Consider the following 22,762-nt stretch of genomic DNA (forward strand, 5'->3'; position numbering starts at 1 on the left):
GCCTCTGGGTTTATGACTGTCTTTAAGGGATGACTTCCATCTTGAAGGTGGAGAGAAATTTGGGTCATTTGGGATGTTCCTTAAGCTGTCTTTCGTGTCTGACTCCTAGCGATAGCAGGAGTGAGGAGCCGATTCACAAGGTTTGTGAGTTCTGCTTTATATGAACATGTCTGACCCCATATGAAGGACGAGATGAGGTACAGCAGTGGTTGTTAGGCAGAAGACCGATCTGCTGGGACTTACCTTCAGTGTAGTAGCTCCATTTTATTTTTTAAATTTTTTAACATTTTATTATTTATTTTTGAGAGAGACAGACACAGAGTGTGCGTGGGGGAGGGTCAGAGAGAGAGGGACACGCAGAATCAGAAGCAGGCTCCAGGCTCTGAGCTGTCAGCACAGAACCCAACGCGAGGCTCAAACCTGTGAACTGTGAGATCATGACCTGAGCCGAAGTCGGCCTCCCAACCGACTGAGCCACCCAGGTGCCCCAATTTTAGAATGCTGTATAATATATAAGTCCTTGTACTTGGTATCCTAACAGATTTATCACGAGTTTCATGGACCCGTCTAGAAGTTACCTTGGGTTTTTATCGAGGCTGGACAGTTCAGCCAGTGAAAGCATGCCGCGGTTGAAGTCAATAGAGGCAGGTGGGATCCCTCTGTAAATCTGTGCTCCTCGTTCGTCCCAGAGCAGTAAGTGCATGTCTGCTGGGGGCAGCCATCTTGCATGTCACTGCCACGAAGGACCAAGGAAGGGTGTGGATGGTGCGGGGCACGCACCCAGCTGTCACTGCCAGGGAAGACCTTCCAAGCCCAGTTCTTTCTGTTCATTCGACTGACATCCATGAGGAAGTGCCAGCTACTTACTGGCCCAGTGGAAGCTGCATTTTACTTTCATGGTCCAGACCTAACGGAAATAAAGTGCCTTTAGGCTCATCAGATTCTGTCTTCCAGAGAGTTTGAAATGGTGGTTTTCATCAGAGTTCTTTGTATTTGACCTTTTGCAGAAGGCAGAATGAAGTAGCTACTTGGAGTTTAATACGTGTTTAGGTCCATGTCCTCGTCCCCTGTGTCCCTGTCCCCCCGCCCTGTGGCTTTGCCCAGGTTTTCAGGGCAGGGGAGGTGGAGCTTAGTAGCTGTCAGAGGAGAAAGAGATTTGTGGGGCTTTCTGCCTTACAGCCTAGGCTGGTGTGGAGTAAGGATGACTGTGGCAGATTGGAAATTACTCGATCCACAGGATAAAGCCTTCATTTGTGGAGGTGGCTTCGAGAGAACATGAGTAACGTTTGTATCTGAGTGTACTACAGCATCGAGGTAAAAGTCCTGTCTCCCTGCTGTGAAGAACATTCCTCGGGACAGAACCTTTGGACTAGATTTGCTTGTCTTTCACAGGTGAGTGTGGTGCAAGATTCCGTCAACATTTCTGGACAGAACACGATGAATATGGTGAAGGTCCCCGAGTGCCGGCTGGCCGACGAGCTGGGGGGACTGTGGGAGAACTCCCGGTTCACAGACTGCTGTCTGTGCGTCGCCGGCCAGGAGTTCCAGGCGCACAAAGCTATCTTGGCAGGTGGGTATCTGTTCACGGGGAGGGAGCTCTGGTTTTGGTGAAGCGAGGAGAACCAGTGGCTGCATAATCACCTTTTGAAGAGCGTCACTGTTTCGAACTGGTGCAAGAACACTGCGGCTCGCTATACTTTTGTTTGGTGGGGACGTTAGTGGTCATGCCCCAGACAGCTGCTCTCCCTGTCAGGCCCCCGTTGTCAAGCGGTGGGCGATGACATGTGTTGAATGCCTTTGTACCTAGAGGGTGGCTGTCAAAACACCAGTAAAGAGCAGGTGTTTGCCCCTAGACGGGGACTTGGGGGTATGTTATATAGAAGATTCCAGATTCAGGCCTAAACCACCATCTCGCTAAGGCCCCCAACCCTGCAGTGTTAGCCGTCCCTTCCATCCAGACAGACTCGAAGAGTGAGAGTGACACGGGAGCTCAGTCTTGCTCTGATAATAGGCCCTTCGGCCCTAAGACCAGAAAGACTGACCCAGAGGGGGAGCTGATGTGGCAGGACTGACCTCACCCCCACGAAGGCATGGCAGTCAGCCACCGACTTCTGTTCAGCCCATAAGCCACAAGAGGAAATCACATGAACTTTCAGGCAACACATTTCTTACCAAGACTCTCAGCTCTGTCATTCTAAAATACACACCTGGCAGAACCTCAGTCTGGCTCCATCTACCCGTCTTCCTGTTCCTGCTCTCAACGAGGTGTTACTGTATATTGCGAGAGGAAGCCATTAACTCTTAGGTTAGCGTCTCCACGCTCGGCTCCTGGCACCGCCAGGAGCAGCTCCCTTTCTTGTTCCTGACAATACATACTTCAGACTGTTTACCAGGCCCCTTTAATCTCCAGCCAGCTCCTCAAAGAGATGCTTGCTGCTGCTTCTGAGAGAAAACAGGGGCCCTTCTCCCTCAGCTCTCGCCTGTCGCCTTACCCGCGTTCTCCCGGCGCTCTCCATGGGGGAGGCTTCTTCCTTGCGGCCAGAGCAGGCTGTCTCTTCCCTGCTTCCTCTCGCAGGCCGCCTCCTCCGGAGCCTCGCTGCCAGCTACACCCTTGTTGGGTGGTACCTCCACCATCTCTCTTTCTCCGGTTGCCTCTTTACCCCCAGCCTGGAATTAGGCTCAGGCTTCTCCTTCCAGTTATTCATTCATTTATATTCTCTCTCTCTGTCTCTCTCTCTCTCTCTCTCTCTCTCTCTCTCTCTAAAGAGAGCTGAGCTTCTTGAGTTAGCACATTTACTGTCTCTACTTCTTTCCTCCCACTTATCCTCAGTTCACCTCATGCTACGAAAGCAGTTTTCCAAAGTTCTGTGACCTGCCAGTTCCCAGATTTGAGGGATTCCTTAGTTCACTTAGCACTAGATTTCTTCCTCCTGGTTTTCTTCCCGGTGCTCTGGCTGCTTCTGATATGTGGCCTCCCTCTTCTTCACACATCCCTGTCAACGCTGGTGTCCCTAAGGGTCCGCCTCACGTCTCTTTTCCTCTCCTTATCCCCCCACCCCAGGTGACTTTGTTTATTCGCATAGCATCAGTTTCTGTCTAGCCTCCGAAGACTGTCCAAGCCCATCGCTGCTCGGACCCTTCCCTTTGTATTAAAGCACCAGCCCTTTAATCTTCAGCTTCTGTGATGTATCTTAGTACCTTACAGTTGAAGAGCCTTATGAAATAAAAGCAAATAAGAACGAATGTCTCTTTGGAATAGATTAAAATGTATAGTCTCAGAGGGTTAAGTGATTTTGCCCAAGATAATGTGGTTAGCAAACGACAGATCCAAAATTAGTTCTTTCAGACATAAACCGTGGGCCAAGGATGAAGTAACCTGTTAGCTCAGAGCCCTACTATAAATTCCATCCGGTCCCCCCTCTCTCAGGTGGAAATTGGTAGTCTCAGCTTTCACCAAAACCTCTGATTTATTGGACAGCATGATAAAATTTGAATTTAATAGGCCTTTTATCACTTTCAGGGGTGAAATTAAGTCCACCTGTTTTTCCGTGTTCATTAGACTACGGTGGGCATGGCTTTGGACACCGTTTTGCACCCTTTTTTCATTATCCCCACTCCCCCAAGGGAGAAAAAAATCAAACTATTCCTAATGGGAGATGGTAAATACTAAGGGTTTAGATTTTGTCAGGAAGGGCTGAGGTTTAAATTTTTTTTTTAATTTTTTAAATTTATTTTTGAGAGAGCACAAGCAGGGGAGGGTCAGAGAGAGAGGGAGATACAGAATCCGAAGCAGGCTCCAGGCTCTGAGCTAGCTGTCAGCACAGAGTCCAGCCTGGGCCTCAAACCCACGAACCCGTGAGATCATGAGCTGAGCTGGAGCTGGACGCTTAACCAACTGAGCCACCCAGGCACTCAGGAAGGGTTGAGTTTTGAAGGGCCACAAATGATTATAATACCTAAGATCGTTTTTGCCTCTTTGAGGCGTTATCACCTCTACTGTGGGTGCATGGCTTGAAGGAAGGGACAGCCTGCCACCAACAAGCACACGTTTCTTCTTGTTAGTGGTGGCCTGCAAGCCCTGTTCTTGACCTCCCTGCTGTATGAGCCCGAGAGCTGGAGGATGTTGCTGTCATTCCAGGCAAAACTCCAGGTATTAGAACACGAAGGCTCTTCTGTTTGAACCCCCATATCCACCCAGAGGAGAGCGTCGTCATCCGGCAGAGGTCATTTGAGTAATTCCCTCCAAATATGAATGTTGGAATGGAGCAGCTCATGAGAATTTGTTTTGAAAGGAATTTCGGGACACTTGGTTGGCTCAGTCAGTAGAGCATGTAACTCTTGATCTCTGTGTTGTGAGTTCAAGCCCCATGTTAGGTGTAACGATTAAAAATAATATCTTTGAAAAAGAGAAAAAAAGAGGAGTGCCTAGGTGGCCCAGTCAGTTGAGCATCCAGCTCTTATTTCAGCTCAGTTCATGGTCTCATAGTTCATGTGACCAAGCCCTGTGTGAGGCCCTGCGCTGATAGTGTGCGGCGCGCTTGGGGTTCTCTCTGCCTCCCTCTTCTTCTCCCTCCCCCACTTGCATGTATGCATGCACTCAGACACCCACACACTCTCTCTCAAATAAATAAACATTGAAAAAATAAAAAGGAAAGAAAGAAAGAATTGATTTCTTTTTCCCCCTATGTATTATTATTCACTTATTGGTATAAGAAAAAAGGAATTTTATTATTCTGATATAATTTGAGGCTTAAGACCCTTTCCTATAGCAATGGGACAGAAAGAAAGTGATCTCATAACAGAAGAACCAAGAAGTTTCCATGTGATAACCTTATCTGTCTCTGTTTCCCTTTCACTTCGTAGCTCGTTCTCCAGTTTTTAGTGCCATGTTTGAACATGAAATGGAGGAGAGCAAAAAGGTATGTGACAGAATGAAGATATGTCTTTTTAGCCAGGTGACTAGATCCACATGAATTCCTAATTGGACACCAGATTTGTTTTTCCAGTCGGGTTAGTAAAACGGAGTAGCATTCTCTGAACGGACACTTCCTGAGAGCAGGGAGAGGTGGCCTGGAAGCGTTCTAGGTGAAGCAAACTCACTGTGTCCCAGGTGGATTATCCAGTTTGGAGTGAGGGTTTGAGACGTGTTTCCACTCAGGAAAAGGCAAATAAGTAGATAGATAGGTAGGTAGGTAGGTAGGTAGGTAGGTAGGTAGGTAGATAGGTAGGGCTGTCCCGCTCTTGTAGTTGAGAAGATAAAGGTGGTACCGTAGGGCAGGAGAAAAGGCCGTTCTGATGAAGCAGGGCAGAGAGTTAGTTACCGTTCGCGTTAGGTTTTAGATGGTACAAGCCTTTCTCTCACCAGAGCTTACAGTCGTGAAAATTGGGGGTTCTGTTTTGTTGGAATGTTTCTCATTTTCAGTTTTTCTGGCATAGAATCGGGTTGAAATCAATGACGTGGAGCCTGAAGTTTTTAAGGAAATGATGTGCTTCATTTACACGGGGAAGGCTCCGAACCTCGACAAAATGGCAGATGACTTGCTGGCAGCCGCTGACAAGGTGAGAGGAGACGATGAGAACGGGGGCGCCTGGCGGCTCCGTCGCTTAAGCGTCCGGCGTTCCATTTCGGCTCACGGTCTCACGGTCACGAGAGCGAGCCGCGTGTTGGGCTCCGTGTGGGCGTGGAGCCTGCTTAACACCTTCTCCCTCTGCCTCTCCCCAGCACACGCATGCATGTGCGCTTGCGCACACGCTCTCGCTCGCTCGCTCTCTCAAAGAAAGAAAGAGAAAAGAATAGAAAAATAGTCACAAAAGTAGAAGTTTTATGTGTCCTCTCGAGTTTCATCACTGGGCTACCGTGTTACCTAGTCTGTAAGATGAACTTGTGTCCGAGTGTGGCCAGGACAGTTCTGCGTCACCAGTGTGATTATTGATGTTTCGCAGTGCCCTGCTTTGAATGAAGGAAATTATACAGTCCCCTAGTTTTAGAAAAGGAGAAGTTTGATGTCTACCTCTCTTCCCTTCACATTGTGATCACATATAAGCCCCGTGATGTTAAAGATTTCGACAACACTAGGATTTGGATTTACAATTTGGCTTTATAATTTGTGAAGTGTTCTTAGTTAATTAACTTGTTTTTCTAAATAGCGATTTTAGTTTTCCTTTAATTCCAGCTAGTTGACATACGGTGTTCCGTTAGTTGCACATGTATACATACATGGACATACATGTATACATACAGTGACTGGACATCCCCGTATCTCACCCAGTGCTCATCACAGCAAGCGCACTCTCTGATCTCTGTCACCTGTCACCCTTCCACCCACCCAGCTCCCCTGAGTTCGTTAGCGTTTCTTTCAACTTTATCAGTAAGACAGTAATCTTTTGCTCAGTGTTGTGGCTAGCGTTTTCAACTTTTACCTAAGTATTTATTGAAATATACCATCTTCAGAATTATAAGATGATCAGTCGCTCTTTGGGGAAAAAGAAGTACCACTACAGTAAATGTATATGTCGATGGTAAGACACATTTCAATTTGAGAATTGCTGAAGTGTGCAAGTTAAAATTATGGATCTTCAAATCAAGGAAATAAGGTGATGATCAAAACAGGCCAGTGACTCCCAAAATAAGGTTGGCGGGGGATGTTAATGAAATGAGTTTAAACAAGTCCGATCACTGCAGGATTTCTCAGAATCTTTGCTATTTTTATGTGCACTGTGTGTTCTCTAAAAGCATAGGATAGCGTTTCTCTAATTTTGTTAACCCTGGAGTCCTTTTCTTCAGGGACCACTAGGGATTGGTGTCCCCTAAAACACACTTTGGGAAACGGAGTTTCAGTGCGTAGATACATGAGACAGAGCTTGGTAACCTGTCCTCCAAGGCCCTGGGGTCCGAGGCTTGGGTAGCTCTGCGTCCCGTGGCAGTTTTCCTTAAAAGCGCTCACACCCGGCCAGCGGGGGGCCCCCGTGAGCAAGGCAGCACCCGCTGAAAGTGCCGCCGCCCCCTGCCACAGTGCTGCAGCGCCCATCTGAGGGCAGAGCTGGCTCAGACCGAAGGGCACGGGAGCCTCCCCAGGAGGAATAGTCTCCTTCCACCTTTCTTTGCACCTTGGGAACAGGAAGTGCTTGTTTTTTACAGTGGAAGCTTTATCTTCATTGATCAGCTTTTTGGAATGTTTGTAGAGGATGAGGCTTGTGAACCCAGTCAGTGCTGCTGATGAAAAGGATTGAATAATAGCTGTATCCTTCTTACCACCTTTCAGGATTTTATTAATGCAGTTAAGCAGCGCGAACATCCCGCACCCGCCCAGTCTGGCTAGCTCAGCTCTGACCACAGGAATCTTGCTTTCGGTGGAGGCAGTAAGAAGCACACCCTGGGAGCTCTGGGGAAGTAGAAGACACGGCTTTTTGTAAACATGAGTTTATAATGCTTGTGCCTCCCCCACCCTCTGATTTTCAGTGAGGTTTGCACACACCAGCTGTTTGTCCCTCTCGTCTTCTAGCACCCGCGTCACTCCCCGGTAGTCCCTTCCTGCCGCTCAGCCTGGGGGCCGACTGGGGAAGCCCCCCTACATGCGCATCGCCCTTCTGTGGATAGTGTTTTCAGGACGGCGCATTAACTTAACAGTTTTTAAAGATAAAAGTGGTTGAGTCACAGCAGTGCTTTAAATTTGTGAATGAAAAGTAAGTGAAGGTGTGCTCTCAAACTCCATTCAGAATTTTCCATAGCCAGTCTCTGCTCCAAGCTTCTTTGGAAATATTTTTACCTTTACACCTTGTGAATTTCAGGAAAACAGAACAAAAAATCCTTCGTGGAAGGATCTAAACATCTAGAATTTACCCAAGAGGCTGAGACAGCTTCTTCTGAGCTTTTCCAGTCTCCTGGGGCCACGTGTAATTAGACCAAAAACAAAACACAACACGTCGGCCAGGCCTGGGAGACACAATTTCAGTCTCTTGGGTAAGTACAACCATTAGGCAGGGTTTTTCAGAAGCATAATTAAGGGGGGAAAAAAACTTTGTCCCCCAAGGGACAAGAATGGCTACTTTTGTCTAATTGTGCAGTAGGGATCAGAACTGTTCACGGTAAAAGTCCTTTTAAAAGAATGTATCGAGGAAGGGTAAGAGGAATGTTCTGTGCTGCACCATATCAAGGCAGGCTTTTGAAACAAGAACGGCCACCTCATTTTTTGCTTGTCTAGTGTCATTCCTGTTTTCCATGGAAACTGTTTTCCAGTTACTCAAATGTAAAAAATTAAAGCTGCACCAAAACCAATAAAGCTCTTTCTGCTGCAGGAGATCGCGGTGCCAGCAGCTACGCCTCCTCACCCAGAATTTGTGAAAATGAAAGTGTCTTGGTCTGAGCGCCATGGCTCGGCCCGAAGGTGCGTCATGTCATGGCGCTCTGAGGTCCTCGAGGTGGGGCCTGTGCCGAGGCTGTGGCTGCCCGCTCTCCTGTGACCGGATTAATTACATTTTACCTTGTGCCTCCTTTTAGCCCTTCCTCCTCGCTGCTGAAGTTCCTTAGTCACGTTCATAATCTCATATTTGAGAGCAAGTAGTACAGTGGCATCGAAACAGAGCAGCTAGATAAGATGTGCCCAGTGTTACCCTAGGCCCTGTTTCCAGAACATTTCTACCCTTTACTTTGGAAAACGGGAAGTTTTTCGATTGAAACAGGATCCAGGGTGTCTATTACTTTGTTCTTCTGCCCTGAGAATCTTCACTTCCACCCCAGTAAAGAGGCCCCATTTATCCCTTTCTCTTTCAAAGGAGGCCTTTGGTTGACCCTCTTGGAGGCCCAGCTAGTGGTGCAGATGCTGCTGAACATCCCCACAGGGCTCCTTTCCACAGCCCGATGGCCCGGTTGGACTTCCCTGCCAGGCCGGCGACCGTGTGCTTCGCCCTAGTTTGGTCCCAAAGAAAAGGATGGCAGAAATGTCCAATGTGATATCCTGTGAGCTTGAAGCAGAGTTATGCCTCCTTTCGTGTAAGGGAGGGTGGCTGGTGGTGGTCTTAAGGAACCCTTGGATCCTACTTGGCGCAGGGTAAACTGGAGGCTGGGGGTCTCCTCTGTAATTGCCGTATTTCTGATAGGCCACCTTGAGGACTTGAATGGCAGCCGTGCACGTGACCTCAGCTGCCTTCCTCTCGGCTGTGGGGGCTTGGCGACGTTTTATAATTGCAGTACTAGCCTCCTCATGGGCTGTGCCACCGCCCCATGGCGGGACAGCTGAAGGGAACGCGTTGGGAGCGGCAGCCCGCAGCCCTTCCCGCTCTGACTGCGGCAGACTGTGTTTTACAGTATGCCCTGGAGCGTTTGAAGGTCATGTGTGAGGATGCCCTGTGCAGTAACCTCTCCGTGGAGAACGCCGCAGAGATCCTCATCCTGGCTGACCTCCACAGCGCCGACCAGCTGAAAACTCAGGCGGTGGATTTCATCAACTAGTGAGTTGGCATCTTCAAAGTCGTTCTTTCAAGATGGCTGGGGTAGCTGGAGACACGGGAAAGACTTTGAATTAGTGAGGAAGATGGGCAAGTAGCTTCATTAGCCCCTTTTAGTGCTAAGTAGAGGGCTTTCCTCTTTCCCTTTGGAGGGAAAGTAAGTTGAGGGCCTGACAAGGTTGCTAGATGGTTTCACTCTCCCGGGGCTAATGCGAGCAGCAAGTGAGGTGTTGTACTTGTTCGCAGTGATGGGAAATGATGAAAACGTTAAGTTGCCGGCCCGGAAGAGCTGTGTCCCCCCAACTCACAGCCTTAGTAGAGGGCATGTAGATCTCTGGGAGAACAGAAGCATGTTTTGTCGGCGTTATCAGATGTACCCAACAGTTGACTGTGGAATGGGGACCAAAGGGAAGGAATGCTCAGTAGGTGAGGTTGTTGAGTACTGTTTGGAGAAAGAAGGGTTCATCCCCGTAGATCTGCTCCTTCCTCCGAAATGGCAGATGACCTGGCTGTAGTACTTTCTGCAGTAATTCTCGGTGGGGCATGTCCACCTCGCTCGCCTGTTGGAGAACAGAAGTTGGGGGAAACCCAGAGAGGAGAAGCAGGCCTTAAGAACCCCTCACAGCAGCAGTTCTGGGCGCAGGCGGGTCTAAGAGGTTGCCGGGGAGACACATGGACATTATTCGACTCAGAAAATGCCCCAAAACAGGGATCAACTTCTACTAAGTGTGTGTATAGGACTGTTTCAAAGGAGTTTACCAAGTGTGGTAGAGGTGGGAGAGAAGAGAAGTCCTTCTAGGGACTGCTCGCTCCGTTAGACGCGCGGTGGCGCTTTTTGGATGCTGCCTGGTCTATAGGGCATGGGTGCGGTCCCCTCCTTTTGGATGGCACAGGCCCCAGGCCGTGATGTGCTCTGTGGTCCAGGATGGCAAAGCCACACGGAAGCCCAGGGCTGCCTGGCGGAGAGAGTCCTTGCTCTTGCTCTATAGTAGCAGCGTCACCCCTTAAGATAAAGAGCCCTGATCACGCAGAGAAGAGCCTGTGGAACGTTCCACCTCTTGTATTTGAGTGCTAGGGGCTCCGACCTGGGGATTTCAGAGTTGTAGCAGCCACAGGCTGGCCACCTGTTGGCACGTTGTCTGACGGACTCGGTGTGTCTTTAGGTTCTGCAGGGACACCCTGTACAGTGGACTCTGGGAAATTAGACCGCCCAGGTGGCTCTTTACCCCGTCTTTCTCATGTGCCTTTGGTAACCTGTCTCTCTGCATTTCTCCTAGTCATGCTTCGGAAGTCTTGGAAACCTCTGGGTGGAAGTCCATGGTGGTGTCACATCCCCACTTGGTGGCTGAAGCGTACCGCTCTCTGGCTTCGGCACAGTGCCCTTTTCTGGGACCCCCACGCAAGCGCCTGAAGCAGTCCTAAGATCCTCCCTGTTGTAAGACTCCGTTTATTTTCCTGAAGCAGCAGCCGCTGTTCCTGCCACTGGCCACCAGGTGGACAGCGTGTGTGTGGACCTCTGACTTGCGGGGGCACAAGACTGCGTTGTGGCCCAGACTTTTAAAGCAGCACTAAACCTTGGGGGACTGGGGGGAGGGAAGGGCCCAGGGCCTGGGGCTGTTCAACCTAATGAAAACCCTGTCGCTGCGTCACTGTGTCGCCTTGGGCCCGGCCAAGTGTGACCCCGTGGGGGTTCGGTTTAGGCGCCGGCCCTGAGGACGGCCCAGCGGCGGCACTTGGGAGAGAGACCGTCTGCGTCTGCCTGAGCAGAGCACATCGTCAGGTGCCTGGAGCGAAAAAGGAAGAAAAAGAAAAAAATGACATTTAGTTTTAAAAGAAGGGAAAAGACAAGGAAAGAAGAAAGGACTTTTGGAGAATTTCTCAAAACTCAGTTTGTGGATTCCAAGTAGTATTTATGTTGAGGGAAGTCGTCCTCCATCCCACTGTGCGGCAGCTTGGACGTTTGTGAAAGCTCTTCAGCACCGGGCCAGTGTGAGCCACGCGCTCGCCAGCACTTACTGTTTGCAAGGGTGGAACACATCCTTTTATCCTCGTATGAAAAACAACAAGCAAAAGCAAAGGGGAAGGAGGTTATCTGAGCCGGAAGATGAGTGTTCTGATGTGGTGGCTTTTGCAAAAAATCTTTATCGGTGTTGAAAACTGGAAAAAAAAATGCATCCACAACTCATACTGTCTTGACAAGAACCGTCGTTCTCGGTTTTTAGATATTGTGGAAAATGTTTTTTGGCATTTTTCTCTGATTTTATGTCTCCTCCTTCATCCCCCCCTTTTCTAAAAAAAAAAAAACCACACAAAACAAAACCCGAACAAGAAGAAAAGGAGATTGTATTATTAACGCTGTGTGACGGAAACCCCAGGACAGACTGCTCAGCCCTTTGCGCCCGACGTGCCCCCTGCATAGGAGCCAGTCCCGTTCCTTCCACTCACCCCTTTGCCACGGGGGGAACTTCCAAATGTTAATTTTTTCTTTTTGAAAATATAAATAATTACTATTTTGTACTGTGTGGTATCTCTGGTCTTTTGTTTCACTCAGCCGGCTGGTGTTTTGGGTCTGAGTTCCTTAAGGGCTTTCGAGGGCCTTGTTTGATCCTTAATCTTGCCAAGATGATACTTGAAATGTCCATCGATAGCGATTTATGGCATCTCCCTGATCCCGAGCTGCCTCGTGAGCTCCCAGCATCTCCTAGCGTCTTGTCCGTCTTGAGTGTCTGTCTCCCGGCTCACGTCCTAATGAGGGATCGGGCTCCCACCTCTGCCACGGCGCGTAAGTGGGGGGTGGGCTCTTCTATGCCCTCCAGGCTCTACCACCTAACTCCCAGTCTCCCCTCTCCTAGGCAACTCTACACAGCTCCAGGGGACATGAATGTGGAGATTAAATAAAGGGAAGTTATCACCGCTGACTGGGTCTGTCACTGACTTGATGTGTTTCCAGAAAAGTTAATGGCTGAATTCCCAGGGGGCTCACAAGACTGCCATGGCCTTCCTCTGCCTTTCTCACAGCAGTGTTGGACAGGACAGGGCGGCGGGACACACTGGGAAGTGCATTGGCCACTCGGCCAGAGTGTGTGCTGTTTGACCTCAGACGGCAGACTCCACACGTTCCACCATCCATTTCCCTTCGGTGACTTTGGCCCTTGCACGTTTTCCGTTGATCTTGCCAGTCCAAGAATCTAGTCCAGTGACAATACAGTGAGACGCAGGATCTGTGCAGTCGGCACATAGGCCCAGGGATCCAGCACACCTCGACCCGTGTTGCCTCTCGGGCCACTCTGCCCTGCTGTTTTCACTGAGCCTTCACGTACAGTATCGCACTAAGCTTCCCCACCGCCGTGTGGGGAGAGCACCTTCCTGTTCCACAGCGAAGAGAAGTGGACACCCAGAGAAGCCAAGTGACATGCCTCAGATCTGTCTTGGCATGGGGCACAATTCTTCTGATATAGCGCCCTGAAAAGATTATGTAAGTAACTGGAAGAAGTTCCGTTTCTCAAGAGTTTAGGTACGAAATCGGAGTGAAAGCTTCCTGCTCGTGGAAAAGCAAGAGCAAAGCTCTAGAAAGAAGCCTCTGCCGTCCTGTTCTTCAGAGGGGCTGGAAGGGCCAGCCTGGCTTCCGATTTGCTCCCCTCCTCACTCACAGACGGCTGGGGGGCTGGGGCTGAAGTTCAGGGAGTCTGACCTGGGGGGGAGGGATGCAGCCCTCCCTCCCCCAGAACCCCGAACACCCAAGCTTCGGTCAGGATGAAGGTCTCTTTGGGGATCTCCCAATATTCTTGGAATTTCCAGTGTGCCCTTTACAGTGGGCACACAGCTGCTAGGGTTTCGGGTCCAGGTGAGGCCTGCCCCGTGCTCTGTCATCATATTATTTCTGGACGTGTTTGTTTTTGTTTAAATGATACAGTTGGAGCCATCTGGTTAGGACAACATCAGAGCCCCGGCATACTGTTCATAAACCTCCCACTGCCACCACCCCCTCCCTTAGCTCCCCCGCATCTGAAATTTAATTCAAGTTAACTCCACAATCTGGGGCATGTGCTGTCACTGCAGAGATGCCCGTGCCAGTGGAACAGTTGGAGATTTGGATCCCACAAGGGGATAGCTTATTTATCAAAACAATATTTCAGGCAAGTAGTCGCACAGAACCTTCGGCGTTACGGTTTCGGGCCCAAATCGAGTGTCTGGCAGCATTCCCCGCCTCCCCTCCTCCCGGCCGTCAGCCCCCACTCCTCCCCCGTCTCTGGCCATCCGTGGAAATTATTCCCATTCCCTGTGTGGAGATGAAACCTCTCCGTGTGGCTCTGGGGCCTCTCAAACACCTTTATGGGCTTTAACAATTCAGTAAGAGAGGCCGCTCTTTTCCTTATCACTGGTAAGTCTGCCAGGCTTTCAAAGTCCTCTTTTTTTTTTTTTTTTAATGTTTTTTATTTATTTTTGAGAGTGTGAGCAGGGAAGGGTCAGAGAGAGAGGGAGACACAGAAACCGAAGCAGGCTCCAGACTCTGAGCTAGCTGTCTGCACAGAGCCTGATGTAGGGCTCGAACCCACAAACCGTGAGATCATGACCTGAGCCGAAGCTGGACACTTAACTGACTGAGCCGCCCAGGTGCCCCTCAAAGTCCTTAGGAAGACTCTTTTTTTTGTTGTTGTTGTTTTTTGTTTTCTCAATTCTAGCCAACACACAATCCTTTCCTAGGCCAAGAGATCTCTGGCTTCCCCACCCTGCACATCCATTTGTAAATCGGGTTTAAACCTAGTGTGGCTTCTCCATATTGTGTGAGCCTATGCAGATGAAAGGAAACCGTTTGTATGTTTCTGAGCAGAACACCAAACAGGGGGAGTCCAGCTTCACTCTGAAACTGTTGCATTGTTGTGGCTCCTCAACTTCCTAGAAAAGAACAGCCGCCCCGAATCCCCCAACATGACGGTATTGGATCTTTCCGTTTATCTCCGTCAAAGACAAAGTCTTGGCTGGAGCCCAACCTTATTTTCCACCACCAATTATCTTTTTAATCAGCCTGGGCCCCGTGTGTTTCCTTTATCTCCTGACTTCCCGCTGAACTCTGCCCTACATCATTTAGATTCATTTCTAATGGCTTGCCAACTAATCTAACATTCAGGTGAGGATGGTTGGACAGCTCTGGATGGACACGTGTGCACAGGGTGGGTATATTTTCCCCCTTTTAATTTCAGAGGTGACCGCACCACGTTGGGGGCCTTTGACCCAATAGGTGGATGCCTCCTGGAGGCGGCAAGCAAGGGAACAAAGGGAGGACGATCAGCATGTGGGATAATGAGCTGGGAGAACCAGATGCGTTGACCTCCAGATGAGAGCGGAAACTTGAATGTTGTTGACTGATGGGATCTTTACGCGGCTATGCCATTAGCAAGATGATCGCTTCTCCTCTGTAAACCCCAGAATGCTGGAGTGGAAAATAGCATCTCGAATACTGTTTGGTTCCAATTCCTGCAGCTCTAGGAAAAAAGAATTTTAGACTTGAGGGAGTGCAGCACAAGCAACAGGAATGATTAAGGAGTTGAAGGGGATCAACTCTAGGGGGAACGCATTATGAAGATAAAATATGCGTAACTCAAGTGCATCCATGTAGCGTCGGGACCCGCAGTGTACAGATGTCACAGGAGTTTTGGGCACTTGCCAGCTTGTCTTGCACAGTTCCCCTTCATCCCACTTGTGTAGCTTGCAAAGGTGACAGTGTAACTTCCTCAAGGTCACTCGACCTGGCTCTGAGCCAAGAAACAACAGAAGGCAAATGAGTAGCTTTGGGGCCGAGGCCCACCCAGGGCCCAAAGAGAACATGGAAATCCAAGAGTTTGCCTGGTGGTGGAGTGGACACCCACCTGCTCATAAGGCTCTGCTGAAATGGGGAGAGTGTCCACTTTCTTAAGACCCTTGGAAGTGAGCTCTTGACAAACCAAAGTGGGGAAAAGGGCCCCACACGTGGTTTACTCTCTTTCGATGTGAGCAAACGCATCCAAGCCAAGTAAGAACAGGCACGTTCAAGGTCACAGGGATTAAAACCCGGGCCAGTGATTCAGCAAACAAGGGCTGAGCACCTAGAAGAAGCTGCTTGTGCTAGGCTAGGATCAAGGCAGAGGGGACTCTACTAATTCACTCTGATGGAGGAGGCAGGGAGTGGCCCTCAGGAACAACGAAGAAAGGTCATGACCTTGAGGACCGAAAAGAAGACGAGAATTTGGCAGTAGGGAAGTCCATGGTTACCTTGGAGCGGTCTCTGTCAAATGGTGGAGGCAGAAACCAAGACTGATAAAAAGGTAAGCAAATATAGAACGGGTATAAAGCTACTCTTTGCAGAAATTTGGCAGGGAGCGAGAAGAGGAATCTCTCCCACCCACTCTTAAGAACTTATGTCTCAATTTAGTCAACACGTTTATTTTCGTCTAGAAGTTATGGTGTACACGGTGTTCCTAAAATGACACTTTAGTAACTGATATTTGTAATAAAATGCATGTAAAATAATTACAGTTTTCGGTCGTAAGAAGAAAACCATCACCTTCAGCCCTTACACAGTTCTCAGGATGACTTCCTAAATTTAGACACACGTCCGTTCCAGTTCTGTTTCCACCAGTCCATCATGCGAGTAAAATTTGGCCTCACACACTATAGACCTTTCACATGTGTTAAGGAGCCAGGAGTTTGGCTCAGCGGTGAGCTGCCGAAGTGAGAACATTTCAGTTCCCCAAAATGTAAGCCCTGACTGGTAGTTCTGCCAGTTTCCATGGCGTTAGTCCTCCCACCACGGCCCATCTCGAGCGTCTGAGGTGACAGGACCCAGCGCGGAGTCGGAAAGCGCGCAGCTCACCGCTGCCTCGTGTCTCCGCCGGGCAGATGTGGTAGACGTCTAGAACCTCGAGAGCGTGGGCCCTAGTAAAACATGAAAGAACGAGGGAGAGATGGGGGCGCCTAGGTGGCTTAGCCGACTTCAGCTCAGGTCATGATCTCATGGTCTGTGGGTTCGAGCCCCGCGTCAGGCTCTGTGCTGACAGCTCAGAGCCTGGAGCCTATTTTGAATCTGTGTGTCTCTCTGACCCTCCCCCACTCACACTCTGTGTCTCTCAGAAATAAATTAAAAAAGAAAAGAACTAGAAAGAGATGAGTTTTGAATATTACCTATGCTGTTAACTATACATTAATATAGTTTAATTTTTAATGGACTTTTCTACAGCCAGGTCTCAACATTCCTGAAAACACAACAGCTGGCTCTAGAGAGCCAGTACGAACCGGCCCCAGCACCCCGCTGACGTGGCTTCAAATGTGTCCAGCCTCTGTGCACCTCATATTTCCCGTTATCCCACAGCACTTGAAAATCCTTTCAACTCCTTGGCTTAATGGTAAAATGAAGTGCGGTTGACCCTTGAACAACAAGGGACACAGAGCCCCCCCCCCGCCGGAGTCAAAATTTTACATATAATTTCTGATTCCCCCAGACTTAATAATTAATATCCTACTGTTGACAAGAAGCCTTACCAATAACATAAACAGTTGATTAACATATTTTGTATGTGTATTATATGCTGTATTCTTGCCATAAAGTAAGCTTGGGGAAAGGATATTTATTATTAGGAAAATCATAAGGAAGAGAAAATCTAATAATGCACTGTATCAAAAAAGGTCTGCATAGGGGCGCCTGGGTGGCTCAGTCGGTTAAGCGTCCTACTTTGGCTCAGGTCATGATCTCACAGTTCGTAGGTTCGAGCCCCGCATCGGGCTCTGTGCTGACAGCTCGGAGCCTGGAGCCTGCTTCGGATTCTGTGTCTCCCTCTCTCTCTGACCCTCCCCTGCTCATGTTGTCTCTGTCTCTCAAAAATAAATAAAATATTTTTTAAAAAGTTTGCATAGGATTGGACCCATGCAATTCCAACCCATGTCGTTAAGAAATCTATAGGTAGAGGCGCCTGGGTGGCTCAGTCAGTTAAGCATTCAACTTCAACTCAGGTCATGACCTCCTGGTGCATGGGTTCGAGCCCCGAGTTGAACTCTATGCTGGCAGCCAGGAGCCTGCTTGAGATTCTTTCTCTCTGCCCCTCCCCTGCTCATGCTGTCTGTCTGTCTGTCTGTCTGTCTGTCTCTCTCTCTCTCTCTCTCTCTCTCTCTCTCTCTCTCTCCCCCCCTTCTCCCTCTCCCTCTCTCTCTCTCTCAGAATAAACTTAAAAAAAAAAAAAAAGAAATCTAGGCATTGGCATTGACACATGGACCAATAGTCATATTACGCATTTTAATTTCTCTGGGTAAATATTTTATTTCTAACTCTTGACAGTATTATAAGTATTTTATGGAAACACTAATGAAAAATAGGCATATCCTCAACAACATTAGCTAGTATAATCTTCAGTCACTCAAGGGGAGGTGATCTCCATTGAGGATCCTTCCTGCCTCCATTACCTCTGAACAAAAAAAGCTAAAGAGAAAAAGAGGCATGAGACAGTGGTCAGCACACCAGCGGGTGGTCCCCAGGGTCGCCACGCTGACCGAAGTGTAAGACCCTGGCCTTGGTTTGGCCTTGTCAGAATGAATTTTCCTCTGTTTTCTCTGCCAGTAGTTCCTCTATACAGTCAAGATACGACGTGCCAGGGACTGTGCTAGTTTCTAGAGGCGGACAGGGACAAACTACCCCCTGCCCTCCGTGGAGCTTAGAGTCTCTGAGTGTCCTTAGTAATCCCACAAACACGTGATGTCAAACCATGCTGAGTGCTGTGAAAGAAATGTGTGGGGCACCGTGAGAGCCTGTGAGTGGGGAATGAAGCTGAGGATCCAGAAGGCTTCCCAAAGAAAGAAGCTTTTGAAGTGAGAGCCAAAGGATGGAGCGCTGGAGCCTAGTAAGGTGGGAGAGGCACGCTCCACACTGAAGACACGAAGAAACGGCACACAGACAGCCCTGAGTCGGGGGAGGGGGGAGTTCATGTGCTCTAGGAACCCCGGAAGGCTGGGTGGCTGGAGTGTGGACAAGTGTGGCAGTGAGTGAGATGACAAAGCAGGGAGGACCTCGCCAGGTCACAGTTAAGACTTAGGTACTCAATTGAGAATGATGGGAAATCATTGAGTTTTAAGCGGAAGGGGATGACAAGATTTCATTTTAATAAGATGTCTGGCGAGAGTATAGAAAAGTTAATGTTGGCAGTGGGGACGGTGGAAGGCAAGAGCTAACAGAACCAGCAGAGGGAGGTGGCGGACTTAAAGAGAAGATCTGAGACTTAGAGGGCAGATTTGGCAGAACCCGATGATGGATGGGACAGAGTAGAGACGAAGAGGTGAGCAGGACGGATTCACCAAAATAGAGACGGATGGGAAGATAGACAGGCTTGAGGGAAGTAAGATCAGTGAGTTCATCTTCCTTGTTGATCATGAGATGCCTTGAGAAATCCCCATGGAGGCTGTTGAATGTATGAGCCTGGCACTCAGAGGGGAGATGGGGACTGGAGAGAAGGTTCTGGAGATACTGGTCTACAGGTGGAACTGGAGCCCTGGGTGTGTTGGATCCGAAGAAGAGTACAGAATGAGGAGAGAAGGGGGCCGGGACTCAAGCTTACAGAACTTAGCTCTGACCGGTAAAGGAGGATGTCACGAAGGAGAAGTGATGAGAGATAGGAAGAAAATCAAAGCCAAGAGGACCAACATGAAAGAGTTAAAAGCGTCAAATGCCGTAAGAAAGAATTCTAAAATGCCCACTGGAGGGGCGCCTGGGGGCTCAGTTGGTTAAGCACCTGGCTTTGGATCAGGTCATGATCTCAGTTCGTGGATTTGAGCCCCGTGTCAGGCTCTGTGCTGACAGCCTGGAGCCTGTGACTGATTCTGTGTCTCCTTCTCTCTCTGCTCCCCTGCCCCCAAATAAACATTCAAAAACAATTTAAAAACATTTTAAATGCCCATTGGAGCTAGCAACATGGAAGTCATTGGTGGCCTGAGGCAGGTCAGGGAAGGGACCAGGAGGGGTGCGGTGAGGACTGGGTGGGCGTGAGCAGTGACTCTTGAGTTGAATGAGTTTGTACCTGGTGTGTCAAGGTAGGGAATAAGGTCAGTGGCTGAGAATTCCTGGGAGGGGAGTGGGGTGGAGGAGTGATGTGAACTGGTGGTTGCAGGCAGAGTTGGTAAGGGGGCAGCACTGAGGGTCCAGCGGGGGTTCGTGTTTGGCAGCACAGCATCTGGAGTTCGGGAGCCCGGCCCTGCACTCCAGCCGCCACTCACGGGTCCTGGCCAAAGTGCTTGCCTGTGTCAGCCTCAGCTTTCTCATCTGGAAAATGGGTATACCACACAGAGTCCCCTTGGGAAGTGAATGTGCCAACACATGTCAAGTCCTTAATCCAGTGACTGCCCATTGAACAAGGGCTCCAGAAAGGTAAACTGAGGCTAATGTTAATGTTATGGCTACATACCATGTTGATTCCAGCCCAAGCCATATATATATAGCTTTTGGAGTTCGTTTTCTTTCAAGATTTCTTGGAATGGAATATAAATCTGCAATGAGACACTGAAATGGGCACTTTGGGAGCATGGGGGAGCCCTAACCTTCTGAAGCAGAATTGCCTGTGAGAAAGAACCTGCACAGAGCGGCCTGGCGTCCTGCGAGTTCTGAGCTCTTACCCCACCGCCGTGTGTGGAGGACGGGGAGTCCACAGGGGTCTTGGGAAGGAGTCAGCCTGTGCCCGATCTTTCAGTCACCTGGGATAGCACATGTATGATCACCTGTCACTGCTGTCACAATCTCTGAAAAGGAGCCGCGCTCCACATCAGGCATTCTGGAGAGGGAGGGAGGAGGTAGGGCAGAAGCCCTTGGGCTTGCAGGTTTGAGAAGGGGACTCGGGGACCGGGCGGCTGCACCTTGGGGACCCGGCAGGCCTGTTTCTTGGCGGCTGCTGGCATCCAAGGGGCCAGAGGGGAGAGGGATGATGTGTAGCTGCCAAACCAAGTCCGTCTCCTCGACCCCGTTTTTTCTTTGTGGGCTTCTCTTTCTTTTCCCTTCCTTCTCTACTCCGTGTCCTTCCCTCCCTCCCGGAGCATGGAAGCTTCCATTTATTTCTCCCCTGTTTTCCTAGACATTTCTCTCCCCCGTCTCCAGTCCTGCTCACTGGAGTGACATCTTGAGCCTGATCCTGCCGCATTAGAAAAATAAAAAGCCCTGCCTACAACGAGCCCTCCAGGGCTGAGCTCTGCTGAGAAGAGACAGACGGCAGCGCCTGACTAAGCAGTGGCGGTCCCCCGGCCCCCCCCTCTGGTCCCAGGCCTGGCGCTGCCAAGACCAGTAAATGAGCCACTCGTATACCTTTTGCTGCTCCTGTAGCCCCTGCCGACCCCCCATTGCCCCAAACCAGCTTCATGCTGGTCTTGTGTAGAAGCTTGCCCGGCAGGGGTCAGCTGCCTCTGGAGTGTGCCTCTTGTCCCCGTTCCGAGGAAGGACTCCCACGACAGGAATGAAGTTCAGAGGTCATCTGTGAGCCAAATTCTACTGGCTCAGTTCTGCGTGTACCCCAGGCACCTGGCCCTTCTAAAGGCTGGAAGAAGTGGGTCCCTGAGCGCCCCAGGGACTCACCCTCGGGGGTACCGTCCCAGATGGGCATGTTTCACACGCCCAGTTCCCAGGGGGTACCAGCAAGGGACCACAGGCCATCTAGGCTGATGAGAAACGGATCCGTAGGGCGGAGGTGACAGATGGAGGTGACGAGTGTAGGTGACGAAGACGGGCAAGGTAGGGGGTAGGGCGAGGTAGGGGTTAGGGCGAGGTAAGGCCGGAGGGGCCCTGCGCAGACGGCCTCGGTGCGCTTGGCTGACTGCTCTATAATTCTGTGCTTCTAAATAAAGACCTTGTGGCCACCTGCATTCTCTGAGCCTCGAGTTAGGTTTACAAGCAGAGGTCCCGCGGGCGGAGAATACACAGAAGAGCGTAGTGAGTTCTGGAGTGCAGACATGGGATTCTGGGCCCAGCGCGCGGTAGTCATGCAACCAACGGCCGTGCTTCTCAGCCAGAATCAAGGAAGACAAAAGTCGACTCCTTTGCAGGCATCATCTCTTGTAGACATGCCAGACTTCTGGCCTCTCCTGTGGGGTTTCCTCACGCACATTCTTCCTGCAGCGAGAAACGAGTGTGCCCGTGGCCATCCTCCCTCGCTCTCTCCCTCCCGGGCTTGGCCGGGATTGGATGGGGGGGACGTGCAATGTGGGGACTACTCAGCACAGCTCACCTGATCACTGCCTCGGTGCCGAACACGGGCCCACGTTCCATCTCACAACGGCCCTCTGACGGGTAAAGATGATCCCCGTTTTACAGATGGGGAAATCAAGACACAAAGATGTTCAGGAATTTGCCCAAGGTCCACAGTTAGGAACCGGCAGCCTGTTTTCAGAATCCATGTACTCGACCCCTGGGCTACACAGCCTTCCTGCCCCCAAAAGAAAGAGACACCAGCCTGCTTCTCCCGCCTGTGAGGCTCTGGGATGCCCGTGGGTGGGAGGGCCGGGCAGAGCTAGATGGCAGTCGCCCTACACTGACATGGTGCCACCATTTACAGGGAGAGTTTGTTCCTTACAGTAACCATGTGAGCCGGCAGGGAAGGAACTGCCATCCAAGGCCCGGACAAACTAGGCGAGCCAGGGTCAAGATCACACAGCAGCTAAGACACAAAGCCAGCTCTCTCCAACCCATTAGAGCTGGGACATGGCCTTGCTTTGGCCCCAAGACGGGGGACCAGGGCTCCCTGGGACAGAGCAGGCCATTGTTCCCCAGGTGGGGGCCACCCCATAAGCCATGAAGAGATGGATCTGAGGAAGCTTGTTCTCATGAAAAGACCAGGTATTTGGTTAGGATCCAGAAAGGCCCTGACTTTTCCCACGAGTCTCGGTGATTCAGAGCAAGACCTTGTGCCCCAGCTAACCTGGGTCTTTGAAGACCTTTCTAGAGAAGACGGCATACAATGCTGGGGACAGGTGGGAGGAGGAGGGGTGTGCCTCTCTCCCGGCTAGGAGGTCAGGCATGCTGGGTGGGGACATCGGCTTGCCTCCTGTCATCCCTTCCTCTCCCAAGCTGTGGTCGTGTGTTGGTGTGGAGGGTTTGGTGTGTGGAACACTGGAGTGCATATCGTCCATTGGGCCTTGGAGGAAGGGCCTCTGCCTCGGGGGAGCCTCCGGGCCAGCTGGCCAGGGGCATGCAGCCCAAACCCTCACGGAGTCTCCACTCTGTGGCAGCAACAGCTCCTGCGTCCGATCTCTCATTAGTCTGGAGGGCCAGCGTGGGGGCACATCCATATTTCCTATTGTTACAGCCCCCAGGTTGGCAGGGGCA

At 50.3% G+C, this 22,762-nt stretch overlaps 1 protein-coding gene across 2 annotated transcripts in view; it reads left to right on the plus strand.

Annotated features, from left to right (window-relative positions):
- Nucleotides 1-11,962, plus strand: part of SPOP (speckle type BTB/POZ protein) — a 65,526-nt gene extending 53,564 nt beyond the window's left edge. For both annotated transcript variants that reach the window (XM_029927550.1, XM_029927551.1), the window contains exons 6-10: nucleotides 1,393-1,570; nucleotides 4,864-4,919; nucleotides 5,437-5,559; nucleotides 9,305-9,447; nucleotides 10,722-11,962. In XM_029927550.1, coding sequence (XP_029783410.1) covers nucleotides 1,393-1,570; nucleotides 4,864-4,919; nucleotides 5,437-5,559; nucleotides 9,305-9,447; nucleotides 10,722-10,866 — 645 coding nt within the window. In that variant the 3' untranslated portion in view covers nucleotides 10,867-11,962. The remainder of the gene's footprint in view (nucleotides 1-1,392; nucleotides 1,571-4,863; nucleotides 4,920-5,436; nucleotides 5,560-9,304; nucleotides 9,448-10,721) is intronic.
- The last annotated feature ends 10,800 nt before the right edge of the window (nucleotides 11,963-22,762 follow it).

The sequence above is a fragment of the Suricata suricatta genome, chromosome 17, assembly GCF_006229205.1.
Source record: "Suricata suricatta isolate VVHF042 chromosome 17, meerkat_22Aug2017_6uvM2_HiC, whole genome shotgun sequence".
Classification (NCBI taxonomy): Eukaryota; Metazoa; Chordata; class Mammalia; order Carnivora; family Herpestidae; genus Suricata; species Suricata suricatta.